The sequence below is a fragment of the Stomoxys calcitrans genome, chromosome 5, assembly GCF_963082655.1.
Source record: "Stomoxys calcitrans chromosome 5, idStoCalc2.1, whole genome shotgun sequence".
NCBI lineage: Eukaryota > Metazoa > Arthropoda > Insecta > Diptera > Muscidae > Stomoxys > Stomoxys calcitrans.
The window spans coordinates 551995-564025 of NC_081556.1; the positions used below are offsets into that span (position 1 = coordinate 551995).

General features: G+C 38.2%; 1 protein-coding gene across 3 annotated transcripts in view; it reads left to right on the forward strand.

Annotated features, from left to right (window-relative positions):
• Nucleotides 1-12031, forward strand: part of LOC106086517 (uncharacterized) — a 132507-nt gene that overhangs the window by 98155 nt on the left and 22321 nt on the right. For all 3 annotated transcript variants that reach the window (XM_059370181.1, XM_059370182.1, XM_059370183.1), the window contains 5 exons: nucleotides 4906-5318; nucleotides 5381-5972; nucleotides 6045-6114; nucleotides 6193-6312; nucleotides 6386-6585. In XM_059370181.1, coding sequence (XP_059226164.1) covers nucleotides 4906-5318; nucleotides 5381-5972; nucleotides 6045-6114; nucleotides 6193-6312; nucleotides 6386-6585 — 1395 coding nt within the window. The remainder of the gene's footprint in view (nucleotides 1-4905; nucleotides 5319-5380; nucleotides 5973-6044; nucleotides 6115-6192; nucleotides 6313-6385; nucleotides 6586-12031) is intronic.

Here is a 12031-nt window from a genome sequence, read left to right on the forward strand (position 1 = left end):
TCGATCGCATGAATGGAATAGCAATCGTATGCAAAACACACACCGTCACCACCACCAAATACATTATTTTTGTTTCATGGATCAGTGGCTTCTGAAAATATTTAATATTAACATGGAAGAAAACCAATGCTTTTGTCTTCATCGGTGTTTTCTGCCAGCTCTACGTTTCGGCAGCGTTTTTTTTTTTTTTTGGGATGCAAATTATCTCTATGGTACAGCCCTAACAGTGTATCAACACTGATCTATGCGATTGAACTAAACTCCAAACCGCAGCTACTTGATTGTCTCCCAACTTGGGTCCTACCATTTTCAGTATAAGACCGAAGTTCAGGGGAAGTTGTTATAATTTATAATTTTTTATTTTGCTCAAAATCAACTAACGACAAATGTGGTTTGTAACGCTTGTGTGTTTTGTAAATTCTATTTTCCCCATTCCTTTGATCGGAAATTCGAGTAATACTCTCAGTGATTCGTATAAAGGAATTGCGCATTTCGTAGTCGTTTCGTGAAATAGGTACATATATATTTTAGAATCCATTGCCATCACAGTGGACACTGGGATTGCTGCAGCTTCGTGATCGGCAAACAATAACAACAACAACAACAACCCATCGAAAACTACATTGAAAACAATAAAAATGGAAATAAAATAGTTTTTTCCCCAAAAAGAAAACATCAATTTTGCAAAACAAAAAACTGTACAATTATTAAATATATGTATGTATGTGCATGTAAGTTCACACAGACGACGAGCATGTGTATGCACATACATATATGGGTATTTCCATGATGCTCGTACAATATGAAGAGTTCTTCGGCCATCTGTTATGGACCAGGATAGGTTAGCTTAGGTTGAAAAGAGGGTACGGATATTAATCCGCCCCAAGCCACTATGGACATACTATAGACCAACTACGCCGTAAGGGTTGGTATTCTATTCTGCTTTCGAAATAGCCGCTGAAATTTTTAATTATTTCGCGAGCGGAATTTGACAGCAATCAGATGTTTTTGTTCCCATATCAAAACACGTTTCTTTATCTGCACTTGGTGTTTTCTCTATTTTATATAATTGAAACCATTAAAACTAACTAAAACGATGCCGGCAATAGTTTCAAGTGTTGCCAATATAATAGTTTTTTTAGCGTTTTTCCTAACTACTTTTACGCTGGTTTTCAGCCAATGTTTCGCCGACGTTTTTTTTTATATGGAGTTTGACAGCATTCCGCTCGAAATACTGAACAGAATACTCAGCTTTAGTTGGCGGTTAAATTCGCATACAAATTTTAACCAATATGCAATAAAAGTAGATATTTTAGGCTCTCAAGAAGTCCAATTGGGGAAACATATGCATTCTAAAAGGAAAGTTAGTGTGAGCAATTATGGAACTTGGTTAGTGTCGTACTCACTTTGTAAATGCGTATGGCCTTTGGTGCCTTCACACCTAATGCGTACCTCACTAAGGACAAAATGCGTCTCAAAATGTTTGGTTTGGTAAACTCTGGCTTTCCTTTTCTATTACAAAAAAATATTCATCAAATTGGATAAGAAATGTGCCCTCTAGTCCAAGAATTCCAATCGGGAGATCGCTTTATATGGCGGCTATATCAGGTTATGGATTGGTTTAGACCACACTTGACACAATTGTTGGAAGTCAAACTAAAACGATATGTCGAATATTTCAACCAGATCGAATAAGAATTCCAATCGGGAGATTAGTTTATATGGCGGCTATTTCAGGTTATGGACTGATTTAGACCACACTTGGCACACTTGTTGAAAGTCATACTAAAACGATATGTGGAATATTTCAACCAGATTGGCTAAGAATTGCGCTGTCTAGAACCGCAAGAAGTCTAATCGGGTGATTGGTTTATTTGAACCATACTTAGAACAATTGTTGAAAATCATACCAAAGAGACATATACAAAATTTCAGCTAAATCTAATAAGAAAGGCGCCCTCTAGAATCTCAAGAAGTCAAGACCCAATGTAGGTTTAATTGACAGCTGTACCAAACATTGACCGATTTGGCCCATTGACAATCCCAACCTAACTACACTAATAAGTAGTATCAAGAGCCCAGCTTTACTCCTTCGAAAGTTAGCATGCTTTCGACAGACAAATGGACGGACAAGGCTCGATTGACTTAAAATGTCATAGCGATCAAGAATATATATACTTTATAGGGTCTCAGATAGAGCTGACAAATTGTCGATAATCGATACTATCGTTAATTTCCCATCACCTATATTTCAAACGAAAATGAGAAGTCAAAATCAGGAGATCGATATATGTATGTAGAAGCAATATCAATGCACAGACCAGACTAAAACCAAGGTAAATAAAAACAGTTGGAAGTCATAAGAGACATCATTGTACAAAATGTTAGCTTAATCGGATGAAAATTGCGCCCTCTATAGGTGCAATGTATCTTAAAGGATACATTAAAGGTAGGATTGCTTATTTTAACAAAAAGTTTAACTTTTGCGATAGTATCTATCGGAAAAATATCAACCGATATTAAGTCAAAAAATTAAATATCGATAGTGCCATTGATATTTTGCCAGCTCTAGTCTTAGACGCCCATTTCGAAGTGTTACGGAATGACGAAATTAGTATACCTCCATCCTATGGTGGAGGGTATAAAAATCTTTGCTCTTAGAAGCAGAAAAACTTGAGCATGTAAGGTCTTTTTGAAGCCTTGAGAAGTCCCCACCAAGGACGAAATGTTTGCTTTGTGGTAGACTATGGCTTTGCTTTTCCATTGCAAAAAATCTTCGATCAACAAGCTTGCCTCGAAAGAGAAATAAACAAGAAATCATGACAAAAACTATCTTCGCCCTTGGAGGAAGTAGCCGAGTTGGTAACGTTCTCGAATTGCCAGTGCGAGATCGTGGATACGATTCCCACCAGAGGCCTGGTCTGTCGCTGAGGCGGTATCACAATGTGATAAATAGTCCAAGTGAGCCTGTTTAGAAAAAAAACTGCCACTCTAACCCTAACATACCCTACTTGGAATGTCAGTTTGTTCGGAAAAGCCCATATGGACAATACAATATTTTTTGTGCCAATCGTGGGCGAGAAGACCTGCTGCAGATTTCAATTCTTATGGGGAGACAAACAGAAAACAAAAGGTGGCAAACGAATTGGAATCGATCAAACATCAATAAGTGTAGGCATAGCATGCATGTGAGTAGTAAAATTTTCCATGAACCTCTTAAAAGATCTTTAGTTTGGCCAACCACTAACTATGTCATGGGTTTGGTGTTCATCCTGTTGCCGTCTAGAATATTGTAGGCATTGAGAGGGTTCGTCACCATTCTCAATGACACTGGAATCTTGGATAATGCGGTCAATGGAAAATTCTACACCCACAGGCTTCTCATGTTAAGTCCTAATGAAAAGCGATAGAGAACGGAAGTTTATGCGAATCATGAAATTTCCACCTTCGATTGTCACATGCACACACACACACACACACACAGTCATGCCATATTTCGAATGCTAGAGCTTCCTCTTGTAGAATCTATTACAGACATTAGCAATTTAAAGTAATTGATTACGAATTGAAAGTGGCGGCTTGTAGTTGTTGGAAGCCCGACCATGGGTTTTAGCTGCTGCGAAATAAGGACTGACACACACACATACATACAAACATAATAGTGTTGTGTGTGTGTGTGTGCGTTTGTGATATAACGGAGGAATATTTTCGAGGTGCGGCTTTTAATTGTATATAGTGGAATATTAAAACTGTTGTTATGAACGTCGTTTGGAATGGAAACCAGACGGAAAATAGTCGCTACAAATTCAAAAAAGACTACAACCCCCGGACTATTCCCAATGGTTTTAGATTTACAAAGTTCGAACAATGACATGATATCACCAGGCCAGGAATGAGGACCGCAGACCAATGGAATTTTTTTTATTACTTCTTCCAATGAGCCGTTGTGACGAGGAAATCCTATCGGCCTACAAGTCGCATTTCATTTTCAATGCTGGCCAGTTGGCCAGCGCTTGCGATTGAGTAGAATAAAATGGAGGAGAGGAATAAAAATTAATTTAATGATATCTAATTGTTTGGGGACTATTTTTTTGTTTATTAGTTGATAGCAAGCTGCATAAAACCACAAAAAACGATTTTATGATCAATTCGATGGGAGCATCAATCTCCTGCGACCAGCGAAGGTCGTTTGTTATTCGATGAGTGCTTAGGAAAAATACTACGACTCCAAGTAATGCATTTCACAATTGGCCCCTTTTTGCTTTATTGTCTGGAACTGTGTCAGCGTCTGAAGGACACATAAATTGCACCTTCACACCCACACACACACACACACACACATCCTTTTCGGTCTGCCAATAATGCTTGCAAGCCAGGGTGGTGGTGCGTTTGCATTCACTTTGTGCATTGTGACTGCTGTTCGTCAATAACTAATCGAACATAGTCGGGGTCGCTTCGTTGGCAGCAAGCAGCAACCTGTTGTTTGCGTTGTTCAGCCTTTACCTGTTGGTAAGCTTTAGCTTTTAGTCTGACTAGAAACTCTGCGTTGTAAGGACATTCTCATTCGATGTCAAGTCTGAATCCTGGCTAAATCGTCGTTGAGATTCCAACAAGAGTTGTATGCATTTATTCGTTTGTGATATATGTGTAGATGGCGTTGGCTTAGTTTATTAATCGGCGCAATTCTAGTCGCTGTTACTCTATGAGAATTCCCAAAATTCTTTCATTCGTTTACAATGAAAAGCAAGATTCGTTACACCCGCAGCAAGAGCTTCAAAGAAATGCTGGGCTACAACCATGAAAGGTAATTAAGCGATTTCAGGGTTGGACGTAGTTTGTTTAAAACAATCTTGGCGGGGGTGGGAGGAGTGTATATTGCTAATGCCGGTTGCTTTCTTATTTTAGCGATGATCAACCTGACTTGGGCCTATCCAATTCCAACTTCACTGCAAGTTCAAATTCTAGTCTTTCTTCGGGTGGTGGATCCGAGAGTCCATCGACATCCATGGAACAAATGGGAGGAGTGGGTGCCAACAGCACCACCGCAACAGGCGCAGCATCAATACATCCGCATCCGCAACATCATCACCAGCACCAACACAGTCACCAAGACTCTTTTCATGGCAGCATTGGTGGCTCTTCAAATGCCAGTTTCTGGAGTGGCTCTGCGCCAACGGGTCAAATGGCTAGACATTGGAATTTCGAGAGTGACGAGGAGGATGATCTCATCAATGAAGCCGACTGGAGTTCTAATGTGGCTGCAGAAATATTGGCGACTTTGACAGACGCCGAGAAAAAGAGGCAGGAAATTATTAATGGTATTTAAAAACTCAGAAAAAAAGAAAAAGAAATTGTAACTTTCTTTGTGAAACAATTGCAGAAATCTATCAAACCGAACGGAGCCATGTTCGTACGTTAAAGCTTCTGGAGCGTTTATTTTTCTACCCGCTGCAGGAAAGTGGCCTGCTTACCCAGGATCACTTGCATCTGCTCTTTCCGCCCTCTCTGTTGTCGCTGTGTGATCTCCATGGGTCATTTGAGCAGAAGATCAAGCAGCGTCGCATTGACAACTCCTACATTGTAAATAACATTGGCGACTTACTTGCCGGCATGTTCGACGGTAAATCCGGAGAGGAACTTCGGGAATTCGCCGCTCAATTCTGTGCACGTCAGCAAATAGCATTAGAAGCTCTAAAAGAGAAACGTCGAAAGGATGACCAGTTGCAAAAGTTGCTTTCGAAAGCGGAATCGCACAAAGCGTGTCGTCGCTTACAGTTGAAGGACTTGTTGCCAACAGTTTTGCAGCGCCTGACCAAATATCCTTTGTTGTTCGAAAATCTGCACAAGGTGACTGTGCGTGTTGTGCCGGAAGATGTGGCAGAGGCTGAGGCTATACAAAAAGCATTGGAGTCGTCAAAGAAAATTTTGGTCGATGTCAATCAGGCGGTAAAGACGGCTGAAGATGCGCACAAGTATGTCAACCGCATCCTTTAGACCATTTTGGCAAACTTTTTAAACATTTTGCTCCACCTCTTTTTTTTTAGGTTGCAAAATATTCAGCGAAAATTGGACAAATCTACATTCGACAAAGAAAAGGACAAAGATGAATTCAGGGTGAGCACCGCCAACACTCGATCGATTTTCATAATAATGACCTGAACATAACCACATACATTTTCCTATTAATTGCAGAACTTGGATTTGACTCAATACCGTTTGATACACGATGGTAGCTTAACCATGAAGAAGAATCCAAGTGTACAACTGTATGGCTTGCTATTCGAGACAATGATTGTGCTGCTAACAAAACTGGTAACTCAAGTGCAAACATTTTTTCGAGGACGCAACTTAAAAAAATTCATTTCTAAAAATTGTTCAATTTCAGGACGACAAATATTCATTGAAATATTTACATGCCGCACGAAACACGGAAGTCAATAACAAAGGAGTCTGTCCCGTCATGAGCATAGACTCTGAGACACTGGTACGTCAAGAGGCAGCCGATAAGAACTCATTTTTCCTTATTAAAACAAAATCATCACAAATGTTGGAGCTCCGAGCCCCCAGCAGTTCAGAATGTAAAACGTAAGTAGACTTTATTATCTCTTAACTACACACACTTGACGACCCAATATTAAGCAAGAGCTAAAGTAATTCCCTTGGAACATTCTCTGAATGAACTGGTGGACAAAATCGTATACAATTACTGTTGTGCGCATCCATTCTAGACCATAGGAATCGTTAAAGCGCGGACACTGAAACTTGTATTAAGAAAAGTAATGCAAAAATGCATTAGGAGGGGAAAACCACCACTGAAAATTTTTTCTTAATAGTCTTGCGAGGATTCAAACTTAAGCGTACAGCGTCATAAGCAGACATTCTAACCTCTAGTTTTAGATTCAATTCAATTTTAAATCAATTCAAATGTTTGTTATTCTGCGGTGCTATTTTTTTGACCGTAGCTGTTTACGAGAAAACGTTTTGAGAGTTAAAAAAATCAATTTTGGATATAGGTTAGATATATTTAGTTTTTACCTTTGAAGAGCTTTAGTCCCATATTCAACAACCGATTGTTTCCAAATTTATTGGTAAATGAGTAAATGTGTGGCGAACTTCAAGTTAATCGAATCAGATTTAGATATAATGCTAATTTATGTAAATACCAAAACTACAATATTTGGTAGAAGCTATACATTGACTCTATGCCCTTACTTTAAGTTCTTCGGAATTTAATTTTTTTTTTTTTTGACTACTTTTGTTTATTTTGTGTTTCCATAAATTTCGATCGAATGTATTGTTCAGCAAAGGCTCTTCATATTGGGTTGCCCAAAAAGTAATTGCTGATTTTTCATATAGTCGGCGTTGACAAATTTTAAGCAAATTTTAAGCATTAATCGAATTGGATCGTCATGTAACTGAGCGTGAGATAGGAGAGAAGTTAAATATACCAAAATCAACCGTTCATTATCACATAAAAAGTCTTGGACTGGTGAAAAAGCTTGATATTTGGGTACCACATGTATTGAAAAATTCATTTAACAAACCGAATCAACGCTTGCGCACCTTATGCACCTATATGCACCTTAAACGCAATGAATTCGATCCGTTTTTAAAACGAATCATAACTGGAGATGAAAAATGGATTGTTAGTCGAAAACGATCATGGTCCAAGCATGGTGAACCAGCTCAAACCGCTTCAAAGGCTGATATCCACCAAAAGAAAGTTATGCTGTCTGTTTGGTGGGATTGGAAGGGTGTGGTATATTTTGAGCTGCTTCCAAGGAACCAAACGATTAATTCGGATGTTTACTGTCAACGATTGAACAAATTGAATACAGCCATCAAGGAGAAGCGACCAGAATTGGTCAATCGTAAAGGTGTCATATTCCACCAGGAGAACGCTAGACCACACACATCTTTGGTCACTCGCCAAAAACTGAGTGAGCTTGGCTGGGAACCTTTGTATGCATCCACCATATAGCCCTGACCTTGCACCATCAGACTACCTTTTTTTTGGATCTTTCCAGAACTCCTTAAATGGTAAAACTTTCGGCAATGATCAGGCTATAAAATCGCACTTGGTTCAGTCTTTGCAGATAAAGGCCAGAAGTTCTATGAGCGTGGAGTACTAAATTTGCCAGGAAGATGGCAAAAGGTTATCGAACAAAATGGCAATTATATATTTGATTAAAGTTCATTCTAAGTATTATTAAAAATGCATTTACTTTCTTTTAAAAAATCCGCAATTACTTTTTAGGCAACCCAACAATTTTAATGTTGTCAAATTTTTTTCACCAAAGATTGAATATGAAATGGGTGCAGCACATTCATCACAGAAAATTGTCCATAATTTGACTTCGACTTAGAATACGAAAAATATTTCTTTCGCTTCCATTCATTGTTTACAACAATTAAGTTTAATTCTTTTTTTATTGTTGTTGTTGTAGAAGTGTGTTATATCATGAGGTGATAGCCCTTGCCAATGAAGAACTCTTTCCCTCCAAACATTTGGGAGTTAATTTCTTACTCCCTCTCTGACCTGACACTTTTTAGTGATAGTTTGTAGAGATTTCATGATTTAAAACAACAAAATACATTACCATCGGCTTTCTATCATCCAGTTTCGCAAAATAGTTTCATACCATCGACTGTTATTGGTCCAATTCTAAAAATAGATTTTTTGTTGTTGCTTGTGACGTTAACGCAAAAATCCCTACACATAAGTGAATGTATGTTTACTTAGCCTTCTGTGATCAAGTAAGGTATATAGCACAGAGGGAGAGCATACGCCTCGCAATCGGGAGCTTGGCTGTTCAATTCTCAGTCAGGTTGAATCATTGAATCGTTGGGATATATCGCCAAGTGGTACGTTTTCTCCCATGCCGATATACTAATTAAATTAAAAAAATGACATCGCCTGGGATGGTTTTCCACTTCCTTGAGTGCAGATTTAGTGACTCGTACGATAGAAAATGTTTGCAGGGATCAGGTCAATACGGTGCGTATAACCGTTCGCCATGGGATTGTTTTTTTTTCTTAATCTGTTGTTGCTGTAAGAGTGTGTTTGTCGTCATGCTTAATTTAGTTAAAAATTCAGATCTTGGAACACTGAAACGGGCGGGTCCTTTACGGAGTGATCTGGTTGAAAGTCAAATAAAAATGTGATACAACAGTAGCGGCAGACCCAGGTTGCTACCAACTCAACCACCGATATGACCAAATGCTTATCTCCAAAAATTGAGGCTTTAGTGGATTCAAGAAAAAAAGGTAAGTTCGGCCGGGGCGAATCTTCGGCACCCACCACCATGGATTCTGCTGGAAAATTAATACAAAATACATTAAATTGTAGAGCATAATTGTATTCTACATACCAAACTTCTGTAACACCAGCAAAAATTAAAGCTTCTAGGAACCGAACAAGGATAACCGAGAGACCGGATTACATGGAAGCTATATCAGGTAATAGACTGATTTTGGCCGTATTTGCCACAGTTGTTGGAAGTCAAAGGAGAAAATCGCATGCAAAATTTCATCCTAATCGATATGGTCCATTTGCAACATCCAATGACCTACATCAATACTTGGTATCTGTGCGAAATTTTAAGCGGCTAGCTTTACGCGTTCTACCTCTATCGTGATTTCGACAGACGGACGGACATGGCTAAATATATCGACTCAGAACGTCGGGACGATTAAGAATATATATACTTTATGGGGCGTGAGACGAATATTTCGAGGGGTTACAAACGGAATGATTAGTATTCCCCCATCCTATGGTGATGGGTATTAAAATAGTTGTTGAATACTAGTATAAGCCGATATAACTTTTATTTAATCTTCAACGATCTATGAAAAATTTTAAGCGGGATAGGTTCATTCGAAGGTTGCTGTGATTCCGTCCCCAAATCTATTTTAGCATGTTGCCTACGGAACGGATACCAGTATAAGGCAACGTACAACTTATTGTATTTTTCTCTCTACGGTAACATTCATACATTAACCCAAAGGCTTTTTTTTGCCATGGGCCAATCACAAATAAAAACTTTTTTTTAGAGATTTAAAGATTTAATGCCAGGTTATAGATCACATTGAGTAGCAAAGTAGAAAAAACCAACATAAAAGATATTCTCATGAACAATGACCATGTATACAACGGGTAAGCAAAACCTATTGACATGTTCAGTTTGGAATTGTTGTTGATTATTCATCCATGATAGCCTTGATAAAGGTTACGTGTTGTCAACTATGGGTTAGATCAATCAATAAGTTTGAATTGTCTTCCCCAAATAAAGGCAGCGAAATTAATAAGTTTTTTTTTTTTTTTGGAATGTTAATGCTATTTTCAATTATCATTATTATTATTTTCATTTCATCTTATTTAGATAATGCAACTTTAATCCACGCAGTGGCCAATTTTAACCAATTACAATTGACTACAACTTGTGTTTAATATACAAAATATTGTATTATAATTATGACTTAAAAACTGCAAATGCAAATTTACCATGAACATTCCACTAAGGAACAGGGGAAAACTTCTCACATATCAATGCGTCTTGTCTTGTCTTCAAGTTTAAGCTCAATTATAAGGGACCTTCTTTTTTTATAGCCGAGTCCGAACGGCGTGCCGCACCTTTTCGAGGTTCGAGTTTGAACCTGGTAGAACAACACCTTTTTAGATTGTAACACCCACAAGTAATGCTATTTTTGCTAAAGTTCACTTAATATTACGAACTTGACGTTGTGTTGGAACACGATTAAACCACAATTGTCAATTCGTGCCACTATTCAAATTCCGAATAAAATAATATCTGCCCGAATTTTTATTTTCATTTTGCTATGATATTTAATGTGTGCTATTGCTTCTATGACAAAAATAAAGGGCCAAAAAGGTTTGTCTGTAACACTTTACGGACCTCTTACCAAAGCATGCTTCTGCAAATTTTTACATAAGTGAGAGCTTCTATGAGCTTTATATCTAAAGATAGTTTTACAATGTTAGGATCCTGTTCACCCGCTAAAAAAGTAAACGTCAATAGACGATTCCATTTAGTTTTTATTAAACACAACATAATTTTATATGTGTTTTATGCTTGTGTATGTGATTGAGATAAAGAAAATCATACCATAGTTGCACAATTGTACAAAGGAATTGGGTAGTAGATTTGAAGAAACAACCATATGGCAACCCCAAAATCGTAAACATGTGAAAATGAAAACATTGGCTTACGTATGTGTTGGCGATCAATTGAATTCAACATACACAAACCGAAAAAGGCTATTAGGAAAAATATATTTTAAAAACGTTTAAAGGGTTAAATGTTTCTGTGATGTCAATTAACGCTCTACTATGTACATAGGTACAATTTTAGTAGGATGTAAGTCCGAGCCTATGCAAATATTTTTTTCATTGGTTTCACTTTATGAAACTAATAAACAAATTTCAAAGACAGCCATCGCATATCTGGAGAACGTGTTTCTAGAATCAGAAATCGCCCACGACTCACTATATTTAACGAGAAGGCTGAAGAATTCAAAGTTCAACTGTTATGGTGGGCGCCGCACCACTAAGATTTGTAGCGCAATCGAGCTAGCGAGGCTAGGAGCTAGCTTACACATTGCAGAGAACTGGAAGATTATGCGCTAAGAGCAACAGATAAAAGATGGTTACAATTTGGTGGACACCATAGCGCAGAGGTTAGCATGTCCGCCTATGACGCTGAACGCCTGGCGGGACCATCAGAAAACATTTTCAGCGGTGGTTTTCCCGTCCTTATGCTGGCAACATTTGTGAGGTACTATGCTATGTAAAACTTCTCTTCAAAGAGGACTCGGCCCTAAAAAGGAGGCCCCTTATTATTGAGCTTAAAACTTAAATCGGACTGCACTCATTGCCCCTTTTCCTTAGTGTGGAATGTTCATGGGCAAAATTTGCAATATTTACAATTTTGGGATTGTGAACGCTCTATGTTTCAGACATTACTTCCTGATTAGAGAGGCTGCAAGTAAAGTTATGTGAACGTAGAGGAAG